This window comes from Bombus pyrosoma, linkage group LG8, assembly GCF_014825855.1.
Source record: "Bombus pyrosoma isolate SC7728 linkage group LG8, ASM1482585v1, whole genome shotgun sequence".
Taxonomy (NCBI): Eukaryota; Metazoa; Arthropoda; class Insecta; order Hymenoptera; family Apidae; genus Bombus; species Bombus pyrosoma.
The window spans coordinates 4,367,101-4,386,949 of record NC_057777.1 but is presented as its reverse complement, the minus strand read 5'-3'; the positions used below and the strand labels follow the sequence as shown (position 1 = coordinate 4,386,949).

General features: G+C 38.2%; 2 protein-coding genes across 6 annotated transcripts in view; both read right to left on the bottom strand.

The window, feature by feature from the left end:
- Nucleotides 1-508: 508 nt before the first annotated feature.
- LOC122570369 lies at nt 509-7,783 on the bottom strand. 4 transcript variants are annotated; one of them, XR_006317799.1, is made up of 3 exons: nt 3,163-3,456; nt 2,082-2,188; nt 509-1,969 (listed from the first exon to the last, which is right to left on the bottom strand). XR_006317799.1 is itself a non-coding variant. In XM_043732587.1 (3 exons), exons 1-3 carry the CDS (start codon nt 7,578-7,580, stop codon nt 1,655-1,657), a joined length of 222 nt encoding a protein of 73 aa, XP_043588522.1. In that variant the 5' UTR covers nt 7,581-7,783; the 3' UTR covers nt 509-1,654. The 4 variants fall into 4 exon arrangements, 2 of the variants coding, with proteins under 2 accessions (XP_043588522.1, XP_043588521.1); XM_043732587.1 differs by lacking the exons at nt 2,082-2,188; nt 3,163-3,456 and adding an exon at nt 7,574-7,783 and having other exon boundaries at nt 509-1,722; nt 1,823-1,969; XR_006317798.1 differs by having other exon boundaries at nt 2,082-3,456.
- Nucleotides 7,784-9,101: 1,318 nt separating this feature from the next.
- LOC122570363 (GAS2-like protein pickled eggs) overlaps nt 9,102-19,849 on the bottom strand; it is a 90,323-nt gene continuing 79,575 nt past the window's right edge. For both annotated transcript variants that reach the window (XM_043732568.1, XM_043732569.1), the window contains exon 8: nt 9,102-14,640. In XM_043732568.1, coding sequence (XP_043588503.1) covers nt 13,754-14,640 — 887 coding nt within the window. In that variant the 3' untranslated portion in view covers nt 9,102-13,753. The remainder of the gene's footprint in view (nt 14,641-19,849) is intronic.

Sequence of the window (19,849 nt, the reverse complement as noted above, 5' to 3'; positions counted from 1 at the left end):
GGTGTGCACATAATCGAAGAATCGCATTATATTGGAGTTTAGAATGCACCGTTTAAAGATTTCAGCTTATAGTTTCCAGATTGTAACCGTCCGTTTGTCTTGTCATAAATTTTTCAAAAATGTTATATATCGGGGAAAATTACAGAGATGTAAATCGCGGACGTAGGAAGACAATGTCTAAGAAATTTAATTAGTAGACCGATCTGGAAATGTGAAAATACAGAGAATATATATTCTTTTACAGATACGTCTTTTACATTATACAGTTGCGATTTTTATCTTGATAAAACAAAATGGAGCATACGTAATTCGATAAAATAATGTAAAACGGAAAATGTTGTGCATCCATTATTTTTTTATAAAACGAAAGAAACTTTTCGGACGACCTAATATACAGGGTGGTTGGTAACTGGTGGTACAAGCGGAAAGGGAGTGATTCTATGCGAAAAAAGAAGTCGAAAATATAGAATAAAAATTTTTCGTTCGAGGCTTTGTTTTCGAAAAAATCGACTTTGAATTTTCGCTCGGTACGCGTGCACTTTTTCACGTCTCGTTATAACGGATCTCACTGTCGTTGTCTCGATGGATATATATAGGCCGAAAAATTAGTGTAGTTTTCCACGTGTAAATAAAATGTAATTCTTCTTATTATAGGAAATATCTTCGTTCAATAATGTATTGTCCATTCTGATTTATAATCTTTTCTCATATTTCGGACAGTTCCATAATCCCACGTTTATCAAAATTCTCATCTGTCTCCAACAACAAAGTATCGTATCTGCTGTTTAATTCCACTACCAAATTATTGGCTAACGTAATAATATGCAAAAACATATAAAATACCTAAAATACCTAGAGTATTCCTCCTTATATTCAATATATTAAATGTTGAGGTTGATGTTGACTGATCGAAGAACGAGTGGATGAATTTGTAATAGAAAAATATATTGAAATAACTAAAGATATAAGTATAATGTATAAGTTTATGCTGAGTCAGATCCTTACTCTCTTAGTGTTACTAGACAATGGAAAGATAGGGAGCAGGTTCATATATTTACAGCAAAAGGACATTACCAAAAAAGTTAAGCTTACAGCTTTGGCTAGAGGCTACAGGCTACTTTGTTCCTAGACCTTGCAACCCAAAACATAATGTATATTCAAGGGTACAATCCTCTCCTTATTTAGAATATTTCTGCGTAATAGCAGCCTCCAGGTCATAGGTCACGGATATATATAAATAAAGATGTAGAGTTTTTCTTGAAATAGTTTCTTCAACGTTAAACAATTTTCACGTTTCAAACGTGTGGGTCATATTTTCTTTTGTTTCTTTTTAGTTATTATCTTAGAATAAGAAATATTACTTAAAGATAGTCTCAGATGATATTTAAAATATGAATTTGCATAAATATCAGCAGTCTACCAATGGCTAGAGTTTACGAAAGGGAGGGCACCGACCACGCAATAGAAAGATGTTCGCGGTCGTGAAAGAGCGATGGCGTGTTAGTTCGGATTACAGACGGACTATCCTCTGTCGTAGGTCTTCAAGTCGGAGTCTTGCTTCTTCGTGTAATCGACTTCCTTGCACACGTGAATCGAACTTTCTCGAGGAGGCAAACGTGCCACGATTCTTCAGCCTATTATCATGTTAAGTCGATTAACAGCGGGTCGTTGACGTCGATTTGTCGTAGGTCGGGACAGGGAACAGTGTACCCATCGTTATACCTATGCTTGGAAATTAAATTATGTCTACATATGTATACGTTGATACAATAAAATCTCCTTGAAAGGAATTTATCGAACACATTTATCAGTGTTTTCATACATTTTGTGCTGTACTTTTCTGTAGTTTTCTTCGTTATTGTTGCATTGGACAAGATTTTAACTTCTTTTGGTTGCATTTGAAGTCTTTCTACAGTAGATTCCAGGATATTAAAAAATTTCATCACTCTGATCATATCATTCTTCGATACTGAAAAATTCCCAATATTTCGATATTCGAGAATTTTGTACTTAAAAACTGCGGTATTAATTGTACTTAAAAACTAGGTATTAATTTGCAATATCCAATGCTTTTAATTTACCAATCTTTTCAATATTTCAACATCCTAAACTCTAAATTCTACAGATTATTTATTCGTGTATTATCGTTTGCTTCCCAATGAAGTCCAAATAAATAATCAAATTTCATCTGCAAATAGGAAATAATAAATAAATTACTTCTGGCATCGTTCTTATTTAAATAAGAAATTTCATTCTTATTCGCTAAACTCAACTAAAATATCACTTTAATTTCTTATTTATTATACAATAGACAGATAAAATTTCACCCGACACTGTCTTAAACAAAAGACAGCAACGTAGAAAATATTAGCGTACCTATCCTGTCGATCAAAATTTCATTCATATTGCTTCGCTCGCCCACATCACGCGGTTATCTCGCTTTGCCAAATACCCCAAAGATTCATCTATGCAACATCACATACCGATCATCCTAACACCGCATACCGATCCATTCAGACACCTCGACGTGTCTATTATTTCATGCTCGAGGAACTCGTTTTTGTCTCGGCAGTCCTATTAATATCGCGCTATATAGCAATGTTTCTATGAATGAAAACCACATTCCTCCGGGAGGCATTCGCTCGAGACACAACGAAAGCCGAGAGAGCAGAAAGTGGACGAAACAAAGGAACATAAAACGCGACGCGAGGCAAGAAAACGATGTTCGATCGTAAAGCCGCGGCTGTTAGTCGGCCTGTTCCCGAAGGTGCAATGGTTGGAGGATGAAGAAGGGCGTAGGCTGTTGTTACGCGGTCTGGCACTACTTGTAAAAGGAATCAGAGGCACCTGCACACCGCCCACGAGGAGAGTAACGCCAAGGGCCGGTTATCCCAGACGCTGGAGGTCGTGTTCGATATTACTCGAGAAACGGTGAACATCTTAACCCTTAACTGGCTAATATATCACATCCGTTGCGCCACTTTGCCTGGCCTTTTCCCTCGTTGGTCGCGATGGCCAATAGGTGGGGGCGGTGCCGAAACGATGTTATTAAGGGTAGCCATAAATAACGCGTTTCCTTCGCGACTACGTGAAATTAGCAATCGTATTTTCGACAAACATCCAACTTTCATCCTCCCTGAAACAAATTGCTTCGATACAAACCTTGATTCCGTTGATTCGAGGATGATTATAGCGTACTGCACGGATGTTGGTAGGGTCATCGGTAGACTGGCGTTCGTGCACTTTCGGCGGGCAATCTGACGTGGTAAGGACGTGTTGGGTGTTATTAAAGTACTCCGGTGTTTAACTTCAACGATGTTTATTTCGATGTCGAGTGTCCGTCGTTTTAGATCGTAACGTGACGCACGTCGAACTCGAGCGATAACGATACAGAATTGATACAGACTTCATACCAACTAACCGTCACTATCTGCCTATCTGACTAACCGTGCGACTACCAGCGACTACCGTGAACTACCGTGAACGACTCTGATCGACTCTGATCGACTCTGAACGAGTCTGAACGACTCTGAACGACTCTAAACGACACTGAACGACTCTGATCGACTCTGATCGACTCTGAACGATTCTGAACGATTCTGAACGATTCTGAACGACTCTGAACGACTCTGATCGACTCTAAACGACTCTAAACGACTCTGATCGACTCTAAACGACTCTGAACGACTCTGCACGATTCTGAACGACTCTAAACGACACTGAACGACTCTGAACGACTCTGAACGACTCTGAACGATTCTGCACGATTCTGAACGACTCTGATCGACTCTAAACGACTCTGAACGACTCTGAACGACTCTGATCGACTCTAAACGACTCTGAACGGACTCTGAACGACTCTGAACGATTCTGCACGATTCTGAACGACTCTGATCGACTCTAAACGACTCTGAACGACTCTGAACGACTCTGATCGACTATCAAAGACTATCCCGAGCTTTTCCTTATTTTCTTCCGAGGTGGGGAGAGAAAAATCCATAGGCGATAAAATAATAAACTTTCCCTTCGAAGGCCCATGGGTTTTTTAGTAAGTTCCAGGATTTACTCTTTTACGACGTGCTGTCCTCGGACGTCGTTTCGCGGGCCACGTGGCCAACACATATGCTTCAACCCTGAAACTTTCTTTACGGTCATGGGCTGCTACAAATCTAAAGGTGCGAGGGTCCACGGAATGCATATAATATTTTTTTATTATTTAATTTGTACTTTACAATTTGTCCAGCTAACTTAATTGCTAAATAATATGTGGATGACTACCCCCAGCGGGTTACCACCTTCGAGTTTGACTATTTTATTTCTTTAGTGAAGTCAGTATCGTGTTTTCTTTTTAGCTTTCTTTCTATTGCATATAATATAATAAAATATCCAAGTACTTGATAATACTTGGCACTACTAATATTTCACATTTAAATTTCATTCTTTTTTTCATGCTTCGTTCGGAGAAACGTAAAATTGCACGAATATTCGCGGTCCAGTTAATCGACGAGATCTGTGACGTTCTTGCGAGTAGATTTTTACGGAGTTTCAAGGGGAAAGTCTTAATGTCTTTTAGGCTATTTGGAAATCATAAACATCGAGTAATTATCACGGAGATTGCCTAAGATTACGTACACTTTATAGCTTGAATTAGTGGTTTCAAGCACACATCCTGCTTTGAAATATGTGACAGGAAAGTAGTGGTCTGTCCCAAATTCCCAGGAATCGATTAGAAAAAGTGGCATTGACGACTTAATTTATCCGATGTGTCGAGGTTTTAAACTTTTATGGCTACAACGGTAGCCGGTTTCTAGACACGTTAACGTTTCCTCCTGCGTTTATGAAAGGTTTAAGCAATTCTGTTAATGTATACGTATCATCATAATGTAGAAACTTATAATGTAGACACTATCATCCATAAGTATTTGCACACTCCATGCAATTTGTATATATTTTCATTTCTTATTTATCACAAGCTACGTCCTTATTCATCGCATATTAGATTTATGGAAATCGGCCGCCTATTTCTAAAAAGTTCAATGCTAATCGTGCACCAGGATAATGAGATTGGTACAGCCAGAAAAAGTGGAGTTGATCGATTTGTCTTTCGAGAGAATCAAACAGGCAAGCGCGACGATATTTTTGAGCGATAGTGTACGTTGGCCTGGCGTCGTTTTACTAAAACTTGATCGACGAACATTTGTCGGGAATTTGACCAATTAGGCAGAGCACCTCGACCGAGATACGCGGCGCGTTAAGAGCGAAGAAAACGAAGACACGACAGTGGAAGAAGTTATTAAGAAATTTGCATACCATGATGTTGGACAGTGTGTTGGTCCACTTCGTGGGCGTGACAAATTGAGCCTATAATTCTGTCCGCGACCTTACTATCAACATCGAACGTACACGTACTGCACCGTATCATCAGTTTTTACTCGTGTCGCAGATAATAAAACAAAACGTGGTGGAACTTTAATTAAAAAGCTATCTCGAGTATTTTCCCAATTGAACGTTGAAGCAGACACGTCTGCAAGATGGCCGCGTTGATAAATGTACGGTAGGGATTGCGCAATAAAGTATATTTATTCTGCGTAAGTGAAACCCGACGTCCTGGGGAGGGTCGTCTTTTTTCTGACGAATTTTCATACATGAAAATGGTCGAATTTGGCCAGAGGTGAGGTCGCCGAGGCCCGACAGCGTGGGAGGACTTTCACCTCGCTACTCGAACGTTCATTAAGAACCGAGTAAAAACGCGAAACATAATGCCAGCCGTCGTTAAAATTCCGAACGTTGACAAATCGACCCAACCACCAGTCACAAGCTTATCGTCCGCCTTTGTCCTAACATCGGTCGCATCAAAATATTCCAGATACTTTTTGCTGCTTTAGGAGAAGCTTGCTCCTCTTTAGGAGCGTTGTTGGATCGCTTAAAAGTTTAAGACAACGTATCTTCATAGACGCTGTCTTCACATACCCAACAGATCGTGAAAATCAAGTTTTTCTCGAAAAGTCTGACACGCACGAGTTTCGTTCTACGTTTTTGATCCATTTGGTTCCACGCAGAATATGGAAAATGAATTTTGGAAGATTACAGTGAAATTCAGAAGAACTTTAAGACGATGTGTCTTCGTAGAGTTCTGAATATATTTGATGGCGGGTGTGCGATGAATTTTCTAGGTGAATCCGCTCGAAATCGATCATTATCGATCTAAGTTTGCATGGTGAATCCCGAAAAAGAAATATCGAAAATTCATAGTGAAATTCAGACAAGTTAAAAGGCAAGTAAAAATCGGTATTCTCAAAAACTAAGCTTCGTATGGAAAGAGCTCGTACCACGGATTCTGCCTACTTTTACATAAACAATCACCTTCGAGCGTACAAAGAATGGCACGTTTGTGTAACACTTTCGGCCTTCAGGGCCCAAATTAGTACAAAATCGCAATGGTTGCGCGACGACAAATTAAACATGCAATCGTTCCATGGAATCTCGAAAATATATACGTATGCAGGTTTGGATTTGCGTACGCAGAGAACGTATGCTGCAATTTCCATGAGATCCCGCGGAGTAGCCAACGGAATGCGAAATGAACAGCCACGCTCGTTCATACGTATCGTTCGGCGTGTTAAATGAGAATCATTAGGGCGGCATAAGTGGATTTTCTAATTGCCGCCATTACTTTCCTGCGGTTACTTTGCATCGACAATTACGAGTCAGCTCCGGTAAACAATTTGCTCTGGCAACTGTGAACCAACTTGCCGCGAACTGAATTATATCGTTGTCGCAACGCCGCTGTGATAAACGCGAACGACGAGATGAATGAAGTGTAACATGTTTTTATGGTGACTTTTTCCGCTCGTAAATGACCATCGGGACCTATGGCGATTTATTAGTGGAAAACAGTTACAGTGGTTTCTAGAAATCGATATTTCAATGTCTCTATGGTTAAGCGTTTCTACTTTCCAATATGTATATCCAATATGTGCACGTATACGTCCAATACGCGTTTAAACGCTTTGGTTGCGCAATATTGGAAAATTACAATGCGAGAATTTTTTAATTTTCTTTTTTTTCCCTACTTTAATGTAGTTGATAATTTTCTAACATTCCATGCCCAAGTAGCAGACGTACAATTTGAGGTCGGTGATTTGGAACTTTTACTCTCGTTGTAGTCTAATATTTCATAGCTTCGAGTATTTTATGTATCGACACTTCCAACGTCTAAATTTCTCCACGTTTCTCGAATACTTTTAATTCCTTACGTTCTCGTATTCTAAAGTTCCAATTGTCGCCTCTTTCAGTGCTTAAATCTTGCAATTACCACGAGCTCGAATTTTCCAGTATCCCAATACTTCGCAGCTCCGATTTCGCAACGCCACAATAACTCAAACCTTCAATTTCCCAGTACGTATGTACTTTCGATACCCGAAACTCTCAGCTTCTGTACGCTTCGACGATATCTGAACGCTTCGACGATATCTGAACGCTTCAATGATTTAAAACACACAATTTCCTAATATTTGAAATTGCCCAACCTACGGAGCATCAACTGGAATCCAAAAAAAAAGTGTGTACTTACCAGCCATGTCTCACAAAACGTTCGCTAATCGTCTCCATTATTTGCAGCGTACACGATTCCTCGGATGGAATCGTCGTTGTTATTATCGAGGCTACCGGGGCCTGTCATAAATCTCCCGGCTTGCGGCCGGACGTTTTAAAAATGGCTCCCTTCCGAGATCCTCGTGTATTATAGTGGACGGAGCCGGCAGGCACCAGACACACAGAGGAAACCGCGTGCTGACTCACGTATACACGCGTGCGGACTCACGCCGCCAATGTTGGGCCCATTGTTGGCGGCTGCTGGCTGTCCGAGAACAAGAGTCGTCTCGCCATATGCGGCAAGGACGCCGATGACTCCTGTCTATTGGGCCTCGTAACGGGCCTCACGCTCCTGTTTACCTCCGCTTAGAGCTTGCGTTATCGCAACAAAGTTCGCTATTGACACGTTAACGTACCTGCAATTTCTTTTGCGCCTTATCCGATGTGATTGAAATGAAGAAATGTCTTCTAGATTAAGCATTGTGTATGATGATTCATTTTTCGGCTATCGCGTTCGATATTTTGGGAACTAAGAATTAAATATTGGCATTGGATGTAGCTGATGTATTGGACGTAATTATTCGTTTACAGGGTATTTGATATTTTCCGAGATTTAAAATTTAGGTATTGGCATTGGCTGTAGCTGGTGTATTGGACGTAATTATTCGTTGGGTATTTGATATTTTGAGAGATTTAGATATTAGGTATTGGCATTGGATGTATCTGGTGTATTGGACGTAATTATTCGTTGAGTATTTGATATTTCCCGAGATTTAAAAATTAGGTATTGGCATTGGGTGTAGCTGGTGTATTGGACGTAATTATTCGTTGGGTATTTGATATTTTGAGAGATTTAGATATTAGGTATTGGCATTGGATGTATCTGGTGTATTGGACGTAATTATTCGTTGGGTATTTGATATTTCCCGAGATTTAAAAATTAGGTTTTGGCATTGGGTGTAGCTGGTGTATTGGACTTAATCATTTGTTTACAGGGTATTTGATACTTTCAGAGATTTAAAAATTAGGTATTGGCATTGGGTGTATCTGGTGTATTGGACGTAATAATTCGTTTACTGGGTTCGTGTTTGATGATATTTTGGGAATTGGGAAGATATTTCGGTATTGGTATTGGACGTAACCGGTGTATAATGGTCTTCGTATTGCATCCAATGCTTTCGATATTGATGCGGACATGGTCGAATGACGAAAACCTGAAGTGAAGTATTTAGTTAACAGTTAGAGAAATATGATAGGTGCGGTACCGCATCATCTTCCGTAGCATCGTATGTGTGAATAATAAATGAACTAAAATATTTGGTACTTGTGTTTTGAAAAAATATTATATATAGAGATAGCATATAAAGCAAAATAATGCCATAAATGACAGTGGCTATGAACATTGGAACTTATATAGAGATAAGCATAAGAATATATTCGAAACTATGTTAGAAACTATGTGTGTACATATAGTAATGGAGCAATTACTTAAAGAAAAAACGGTACAATGATTTTGTCAAAGCTTTTTATTGTTTTTTTTTTATGCAAGTTTTCTCTCAATTTACAACTTCTCGTAGATAAAATGATATAACGTAACATACTCAACGTTGCGTATAATAATCATAATAATCAATCAGCATCGTCATCATCTCTGACAATGATGATAATAATATCGTAATAATAATAATAATCGCAATAATAATAATGATCATTCTTAATAAGAATAATAGCGATAGTTCCGCAATTCTTGCAATAATAATATTAATATTGGTAATCATCGATATTATTTATTTCTTGTCATTTTGCGGATAAACACCGCAGCTGCATGGGGTTATGAAGCTTAGGCTTAAAAATACGAATGGGGATGTTCACCCCCGCGTTCGAGACTTTGAATATCTACGAGCAATTTTGTAGCATGCCTTCCGGAACGAACTGTGGCCTCTAATATTCTTTTTTCCTTTTTTTTACGTTTTTTTTTTATAAGAAGAACAGTTCGGACGTTTCCTCGATGGAATTTCCTCGAGGAAATAGCGCTTTGTCGAATTGAAAATCTTTGCCCGAGAACCGCTTTTGGACGGGAAATATTTTACAATATTTTCTTGGACGTGCAATTTTTTACGTATTTTTATTTATTCATTAATTTTTTTGCCAGCTTTTCTGTCATTTTTTGTAAAAAAAAATCGCGCTTCTATAAAGTAAAATTATACTAAGAGTAAATTAAAATATTTTTCTTGAAACCGATTGATATTGTTCATCTTTGAAGACGTTTTTCGTTAACCACGATATAGAGAATGCTTACTTTAAAACGAAGTATATATCTTTGGCATGCATTATATGTAGAACATAGAGATAAAAGAAGAAAGAAAATTTTCATAAGAAACTACCACGTGCTTTAAAAAACGTCTTCAACAGCGACCTCAATTCCAAATAGGTCGCCGATCTTAATTACCAGAAGATCAAAAAAAAGAAAAAAGGAAGAAAATACTTGGAACCTTTTGCTTTTCAAGTATCGAAGAAATCTTTTAAACGAAACAATATTTTCTACCTGATTGGGAACATAATTTTTAGATCATACAGCGTTTCATAATGTACCAAAAAAATACAAAGAAAGCAAAAACTAAAAGAAATTCCTGTTTTAAATATTACATTCACAAAATTTGTTTCGACATTTATGAAACTCCCTGTACAAGCTAAACTTTAAACCACGTTCTCTTGAAAAGCAAACAGCCCGCAAACTAAAATAAAAACGCAGTAAAATTAAAGAAAAGTCAAATGAAAATAATCCACGCATCGTTCGAACGCCCCAGAGGCGACACACAGTAACTTCCGGAAGTGCACCTAACGCGTCTTACTAAAAAATAATTCCCTTTCTTTCTTTTTCCTTATATCGGGCATACGTACGTTTCGCGTTACAATCTCTACTCGAACATCTGGTCAACAAAATAAACTTCTCTGTCTTCCTGCCGGAAGTGTACCTCTTAATTCGTAATCGGCGGGGATCAGAGTTTCCGTGGCGGGACGCAGTCCTTGTCGAAGAAACTTCGAGAGGAAACGAAACATCGAAAAACTTGGAGAGGCCGACCTTAGGCCGTAAGGACACGATTTCTCTACTAGGCTATTATAAAAAATATTAGCTCCACACTTTCAGCCTCTTTCATCTTAAGTTCTTTGCGTTTCACTCGCGCGTCTCGCTTCGAAACAATTTTTGATTAAACGCTATTATGATATCTCGAAGTATTTTGAATCGATGGAGGATACAGAGATTTTGTAATATTCTTTTCTCTTTTTTGTATATATTCAGAAATTTTCCAAATCTCGTTTGCAACTATAGAACTGAAAACTTGGAATTACAAATTTGCAGGTTAGAATTAGAAATATACGTAGTATAAAAAGCTTAAAGTAACTGATAATCATTTTCGTATTCATTTTCGAATTTTTCGATCTTTTCTTGTAACTACGAAATCGAGAAGTTAGGATCGAAGATTTAAAGGTTAGAGTTAGAACTACGTACAATGTCTTCTATACAAATTTTTTCAATCTTTGTTTTGCAACTACAGAATTCAAAATTGTAGAATTAAACAGGAAACTCATCAAATTTCTTGACCTGGTTCCAGAATCAGAAATGTGTGTCTTTAAAAATAGAACATAACCTAATTGATATTGATTCTTCCACACGAGGTACCAAATACTCACTCACTCGAGTTACATTCTGTCGAGCAATATATAATTAATTTACAGACGTTCAATTCTGCAGCAAGGACACTACGTTCAATTCTTATGCAAAAATTTCCCTGTAAACTTCCATTTTTCTAGTTTCCATGAAGCTGACACGCGAAAACTGAAACACGTCCCGCCCGGACGCCATTTTCCCCTCAAGACACTTGATACAAAATGCCGCTACGCTCGCGTTTTGGTATAAAAAACATTGAAACATTGGAATGGCGTTTTGTTCGACGACACGTCGCTATCTACAATAATGCAGTCTGTTTTCTGGGGTGAATTTGATTTCTTTTTTTTTTTTTCTTGCTAAGAAACCTTCGTTTCTCTCTCCTCTACTCCATTTCTAACCTATTCCTCCTGGACTCTGCATTGTTCTCGTCGTTTATTATCCTCCCATCCTCAAGAGAACTCGCAACGCGCAAATAAATCGTCTTTAATAAATATAACCGATAGACTATATAAATAAATAATTTCTCGCCGGCCCGGCGGCCGTGGTGAACGATCGAACGTAGAAATTCTGACTGCGAAACCCGAGATCTTCTCGTCGATCCCCCGACGATCGTTTCTTTTTCAGCGACCGCGATCGTCGAGAGATCGCGATTTACGCTCGTCGATCTCTTATACGTACTAAGCTAATGAAAATGATCACGAAACGACGTGATTCTCTTTTTACCTTTTCTTTCTTTGTTGTGATATAGCTCGATGTAACCTGTGACCGATCTGTGAGATTCTGTTAGGTTAGGTTTGAAGAAAAAGCTTTGAAGTCGATATTGAAGAAGATTCTGTACTCGTTTTTCTGCAAAGTTTCATGCAATTTTTATGTTCATGTACCACTTTCACGGTTCTATATTTAATCTTCCACAAAACTTTCTGTAATTTTCTTTTATTACCATATTACATGCCCCAAATCTTTTTCCAATACATAAATATTCAGCCCCCTATGATTCCTCGGTCGAAGAATGTCCATTAGCTCCGCAATAAAAAAGAAAAGAAAAAAAATTCCCGGTAAAAGAATTCAATAAAGCAAAAGGGAAGGCTGCGAAGTATCGATCACAAGACACTCGGAAAAAGAACGTATCACGACAAAAAAGAGAGATCGCGTCGCGTGTGTCCACGGTGCAAAGGTGCAATCTCTCGTCTCGGATGAATCGACGAGCTGTCAGCCGGAGTGCAATTAACTGACTGGAAGCAAATCGATCGGGAAGCCATTAACGCAAGAGCCGTACACCAGCTAATTGCCTGCTTGAATTCTGTCTGTTGTTCGTCAATCGAAATCGTTGTTGTTCATCGACGAGACGAGTCTCCCTCGCCCATACCTACCTAACCTACCTTTCTTTTCTTTTTCGTTCCCTTCCTCGTCATCATTTCAGCTTCTCTGTCGTTCTTCCTCTCCCGTCATTTTTTTCTTCTTTTTTCTTTTTTGATCTGTTTTTTCAATTTTTTTCATTTTTATTTTTGATCACCTTATAATCTTACTTGCATCACGAACGTCATCTCGTTCAGCACCATCCAAGCACCACCTCGATATACACGTGACTCCTACGAGCTAACTGATCGACCCCGTACCGTTAAGGCCCGTTAAACTTCCACTCTAATCGGACACCTTCGATCTGCTATCGCACGACACGTGGAAACGCGGATTTTTTTACATTTCAAAACGTGGATGTTTGGGATTTTTGTGAATCATGCACAGGTGAGAAAAGGCTGATTTACCCTTCAAGCATCGTTTCGCGGTGTTTAGATATAAAGGGATTTTCTCTTCTTCAAGGGGGAAAAGAACGTGATTTCTATTCTTCTAAGCTAATTCACAATAGAAAAGGGAACAATTTTTTCTAAAACTCTTTCAGTAAAAGCGTTGCTATTTACAAAATGTTCCAAGAGAAAAGAAATCTCCCAAGCACCATAGAAACACGTTTCATGAAATTACAGGGTTCCCAGAATTAGACCAAAGGGAACTATCTGAAACTCCTTTCTAACCCCGGAGCATCAGTTAGGCCCATTTCGACCAGCGATCATTTATCGATGCAATTGGGATAAGTAGTCTATACTAATTCAGAAAATCTGCATGTTTCGACCAATGTTGATCATTGAACGATGCAACTGAAACACCAATGTTACGTTAATTCGGGAAACACTGCATTTAAAATTAGGATCATCCTAACTTCACTCTTTCCCTTACTTAAACACACCTTCGGAATCACCATTTCTCACCTTGCAACACCTTTCACACCCACGTCTCGTCACGTGTCCACGTATAATCAACAGAGAATCTGCTAAATCGAGGGCGTCACGAGCAAGGAAGCAGCGAGAGCACTGGCGAGGCTCCGCGTACACACAGTCCAGCCTATGGGCGATCGAGGAGCCCGATGACCTCGAGGACACGCTCTGAACCAGCATCATCGTCGCCCTTTAAACGTTACTCGAAGCTCATAGAGAAGCTCTACATGCTGTCAGACGCGACAGACATCGGCCTCTTGTAAACTGGCGCTGGTATCCTGGAGAAACCTCCCCTCTCCGAGACAGGCTTGGGATCCTTTCTAGGACTGGCCGTCATCTGATTGTCCTGGGGCAACGCCACGGTCCCGTTACCATCGATCCACGCCCTGGTGAACTCCATATTCGCCACGCCATCGCCAGAACTATGCGACTGATAATCCCTCAAAAGATCCTGAAGCTTCTGAACTACCTCGCGTTCGTCTTGCAAGTGGCCAACCTTCTGTAGAATCTGCTCCAGGAGAGGATTCACCTTGGTGGGCGAAGATTGAAGAGATCCAGTGGTAACTTTGATTCTTCTTCCATTCCTGTCATACTGGATACCACCGTTGGAGCTTTGCCTAGGCAGACTTTGCCTGGCTGGACTTTTCCTGGTGAAATTAGGGGTGGTGGCACAGGTGGCTGGTACTTGAGGATTCAGGAAGGTGTCTGATTGGATACTGGGTCTCTGTCGAGTCTGTCTACCGTTCCACGTGTTGCTACCACTCACTGGACTCTGACAGGTTTTTGGTACTGGAGATGCTTTGCTTAGACTGCCTGTTGGAGGTTTTCGAAGGCTGTTTCTGATGGTTCCTCGTTTGAGAGGACTTCCTTCTGGACTGGAATTGCTGTCTCTGGGTGTTTTACTGCCTGAGGAAGCTCTTGAGACGTTGCTGTTTTCACGTACTATGGAATTTGCTCGAGGAGTTCGATCCCCGGAGGAAGAGGCCACGCTTCTCGAAGGTGAAGCGCGGAGAGGACTGGCTGGACCTATGCGAGTCTTTCGAAGGCCTGTCTCGATGCTCTCTGTCTCCACGCAGGACCTCTCCTCAGGTTCAGGTTTCACGGGTTGCTCTGAAACAAGGGAAGAAAGAGGTGTTTCTTTTTTTCTTTTATTATTGAATATATTTTCAGTCATATTGTAGAGATTGTTACAGTCCATAGGGCTCGACTTAGCCGTTGCAGAATTTCTGAAGGTGGATTTGGGGAACGAGAGAGATATTTCGCTCGTGTATCATTTGAGTATAATGTGTGGGATTTATCACAGGTAAAACGATTTTAATATCGCGTTGCTAAATTTATAGGTTCATAGTTCTATAAAAGTCTTTAGAAGAATAGATGAAGCTTACGTCCTGAGATTCTAATTTCAATAAAATATAAATTCCATTTTCTGATCTTTTTAAATTATTGAAAACACGTTTCCAAAAATTCAACGCCTTAAGATTCACATTACATTTCACGGTCTTATTTTAATCTCTACTTATAACTCTCCTAAAATCATTAAATATACATTCTGGTTTGAAAGAGCAGAATTAGTTCTACGAATGCGTTCGGTATACGCAATCGCGATTGCGTAACGACGAATCGCGTTGTTTCCGCGTGCAATCGCATGCAAATGTCAACCAGAGAGCGTCACCAGCTCCCTCCTCGCTGTTTATTCAAGCGTACTCGAGTGGATTTCGACGGGATTTAGGATTCGACCATCATCGCATAGCACTGCGTGGGCAATCTGCCGAATATACGGTCGACATAATCGCGTCTGACTTTTTTTGACACCCCCCCCCCCCCGCTAACATCGCCAATAACATTTCTCGCCAACTCTTTATTTAATTAACATTGCCGCTGATTTTTCTTTGGATTTCTTAATCGGTAAAAAATGTAAAAATAATTTTATTCAAGAGGACATTTATCTTCCAAGCACAATACAACTGTTCGATCTTCTTGGTTGAATTCTGACGAATTTGACATATTTTATAAATGAATTACATTACAGTATAGAAAATTTATAATAATCTTTCTTTAATTTTCTCAGAATTTCGTAAATGTTGGATTTCTTCAAGGAAATAAGATTTAATTTAGAAAGCATCGAATTATACCATCGCATTTGATTAAAAGAATATTACAAATGCAATCCGCGCGCGTAAATTACAAGAAAAGTTTCAGCAATTGATTGTTACCTGTAATAATAATTACGATTCTCTTGAAGAGGAAAATTTAACTCGCCACTTTCTTATCTTTACGATTTCCTTGTTCGGTGTAACTGTGCAATTTTAATCGTAGGAATTACGATTGCGTAATTTCTGTAATAGCAGATGAAATCGTTCACTTGTACGCTCCTCATTAAAAGAAAGGAATACACCGAGACGGTCTTATTGGGCGTAAAAGAAGCTATTAGTGGAGGTTTGCCAATTACAGACGTATAAATGCGTTTTACGTCGCGAGAACCAGTTCGAAGGAATCGTAAAACGCATCTTAATGGCTCGCGGGATCTTCGATGTGTTGCCAAAAACAATTTTTACAAATGCTATTTCGGAAGAAGCATTTAGTATGCTCTGGACGCGTTCCAAGATAATTGACACATTTTTCGGGAATTTTTAGTTCTCTGGAGACGTAAATTGAGAATTAAGTGAAAGTTTGGACGAGAGGATTGTAGACTTTAGTAGAAAAGTAAGAGATTGAGAAAATATTGAAATTAAAAGTAACTTGGACTACTGAATTTTTACGAACGAGATATAATAAGTAACTTATTATAATCCATGATAGGCAGCTTATCGATTGAATAAAAGAATCTATAAGAACATAAGCTTGTTTATAGTGCGTCTAATCCAGGAATAGTTGAGTGAAGTAGTTCAAGCAAGTAACTATGTCTTCAAATTAGACATATAAACAAATTTTATATACAATTTTCTTTACAGACATATTCTCTAACGACACGTAGTATTTAAAATAGCTGAGTATTTTAGAATTTGCAATCTTGTATTTCCAAATTTCCAAGATATTAAGTTTTCAAAATATTGAAATTGTTAAATTACCAGATTGGCAAACTTTTACGCTGCCAAGTCTCAAATATTTATTTAGACTTTACAAAATTCCAAATTCTCATCTTTCGAACTGTACAAATTACCAAAATTCCAAAATTTTAGTCTCTATAAATACTAAAATCTCTTCTACCGTCCCAAGACTGACAAATTCTACATTTTTGAATAATCAACATTTTAACATTTCCACGTTTATGCCTCCGATACGCTCGCTTCAACACATAACTACTTTCTCCTTCAAAATCACTTCTCCCTAACCTTCTCCACCCACAGTCTCAACCGAAAAGGAAATCGATTCATTTACAGAAGCCAATCACGGTAGCTCCACACCCATCACTCTTCTAACGTAAACAAAACGCGCACAATACCATACGTAATCGACAACGTCTCTTTTCATCGTCCGTAGTAATCGAGCAACCCATTTTGGACCACCCTGTAGCTCATTAATATTCAAAGTATACAAATACATACACCTAACCTGACATTTAACTGGCTGTGAAGGATTACACGAAGAATGAGATATCTGTGTGCGCATATCGCGAAGCGTGGGCGATCTTCAACAACAACCTGTCCACGGAACAATCACCAGCGGTCGATCCTCGATAACGCTTTGCCTCGAATACCGTGATTCACGCACTTGACACATACTCTGATCTTTCCACTCGGAGCAACGGTTTCCGCGTACTACTACTCTCGTACCTACTTTATTTGCCTTTGAAAATTCAATTTCTTTCTCTTCTTTTTCTTAACGAGGAATTGTTTGAAAAAGAGGTTAGGTTAGATTTGAATAAATTACGGTTTCGTGTACCACTGCTTACGTAGCTTCTTTATTTGCCTTTGAAAATTCATTCTCTTTCTTCCTTCATCACGGAAAATTGTTTGAAAAGGAGGTTAGGTTATATTTGAATAAATTACGGTTTCGTATACTAGCATTTCCGTAGCTTCTGTATTTGCTTTTTGAAAATTTCATTTCTCTCTCCTTTTTCATAACAAAGACTTGTTTGAAAAGGAGGTTAGGTTAGGTTTGAATATATTACGGTTTACTGTGCTACTATTTTCATAGCTTCTGTGGCTGCCCTTGAAAATTTAATTTCTTTCGTCTTTCTGCAGAAAGAATTGTTGAAAAGGAAGTTAGGTTAGGTTAGATTGGGGTTAGGTAAGAATTATTAGTATGTAGGTTAGTTTTGTTAAAATGGAGATGGGGATAATTCGAGAATTTAAGTCCAATTATTAAGTTTTTATTTCTAAATGATAGATAACTAGGGTATTTTTCTAGCGAATCTTTTCTTTTTTAAATTACGCACGGAAATCAAGATTGTAATTAAAATTGTAGGGAGTATTTGACTTTGATGGTAATTTTAACGTCTGACAATTTTATTAAAAATGTGTAAAATCCTGAAGTATTGTCACCATATTAAATATTAAATATAGATATATGTATTTTAGTTTTTATAAATGTTTACTTTTGGAATTTGATCATGCTTGATGCTGCATTAAATTACTATTTGTGTAATGTGTAATTTGTAGTTTCCTGTAACTACCCTAGAAGCTTTTTCCCCTAGATTCAGGATTCTGATTGAAGAAAGTAGAACAGATTATAGACTTCTATTCTCTAGATGAAGATGTAGAGGTCTGACGGTGAGGAGTGGCTAGATGGGACAAAACGCGATAAAAACAAGCACACGAGGCAATTCTATGCGCTGTTATGTACAAAAGAGTTGAAAGGATGGGGCAGTATCGCGAAGATTCATCGAGCTCAGACGCGAATTAAATTCTTCGCTGTCAGGTTTGACAATCTTAGATAGAAGTTACCAGATAAACACTCGTTTTACTGTATCAACTTCCGAAGTCTTCAGATCTTCACAAAAATGTAAAAAAAATAATTGATCCTGTCTATACGTGCCACTAAGTGATAAATTACGAATATATAAAAGTAAATATTAAAAGAGAATTTCTATAAAATAATCTGGCAAAAATATATAGAATTAAATATTAGACAAAAATATTTATGAAATTCCTTTTCTATGTTTCACAGTCAAATGTAATTACGCTTTTCCACAATTTTTACGATAGTTTTATAATTCAGTAATGAATCGATCAATTTTACAAATTCTATATTGCAAATTTATATAGATTATATTAAAAATGTGTAAATAAAAATAAAGGAGCCTGTTAGAAGGGCTATTGAAGAAAGAAACAAAAAAAAAGAAAAAAGGAAATGAAAAAGATATGAGACGTCGAGAAAGTTGAAACGCAGAAAAATAAGTAAACACACAATAGCTCGTTTTGTTCATCCATCCCTGATACGCTCGTATTAAACTGAATGACTGGCTTTGATCGAAAAGCCATGCGAGCTATGTGCGTTTTCTTCGCAGCGGGACGCGATTATCGCGATCGCCGAGGCGATTTCACTCGGCGCCCTGTTATGAAACGATCTATACGCTAAACGAGTGTATTTAGCCAACACGCTTTCTTTCTTTTCTCTCCCGTCTTATTACTTGGCGTTGTCATTTAATATTCGAGGACAGCTTTTACAAGAGTACCTATACCCACAGCATTCGCTGTTTATTATATAGAAAATTTAATCACATTAGAAAAATATTAATAGAATTTATTATTGGATATTGCTATAAATTAATGTCAATCGTCAATGATGATTGATGATATAATTGTGATTTCTGCGTGAATCTACAATTTCTAGTGGGATATAGTTCGTCCGAAGTAACTTGCTTCTCAAGGACACTCTCCCCACCATCAGCAACTTTGCGAAGTTTACTCGCTTCCACCATTATCATAATCTCGCCAAGTTCTTCAACTGTTACCAGATACATTTTAGGTATGTATTCATACTAGAGATTTTAGTCGTGACAGAAGTGGTCTTCAAAGTAAATTTATTACACGATAGAGTATATTCTATTAAATAACAGTTCTCTACAGAAACGTGTCACTGACTTCTCAGATTTTATCCCTGCATCTTTGCATATTCCTTGGAAAGCAGTACAGGTTCGAAATTTATAATTTGAATTGTATTGTATGTAGCTATTTTATTTTTCTATTTCTTTCGCTTCTTCTACGCTATTTTCTTCGATACATTGAAGATAAAAAGAGGATAAAAGCTGATCCTTCAGCTTTTCAGAAATGATTACTCATTCCTCAAACAGATTCATAAACAAATTCCTAATTTTCGTTAACACATCAAAAGATCTTTTTGATGTTCCAAATAGGGAACAGATCATTATAAAATT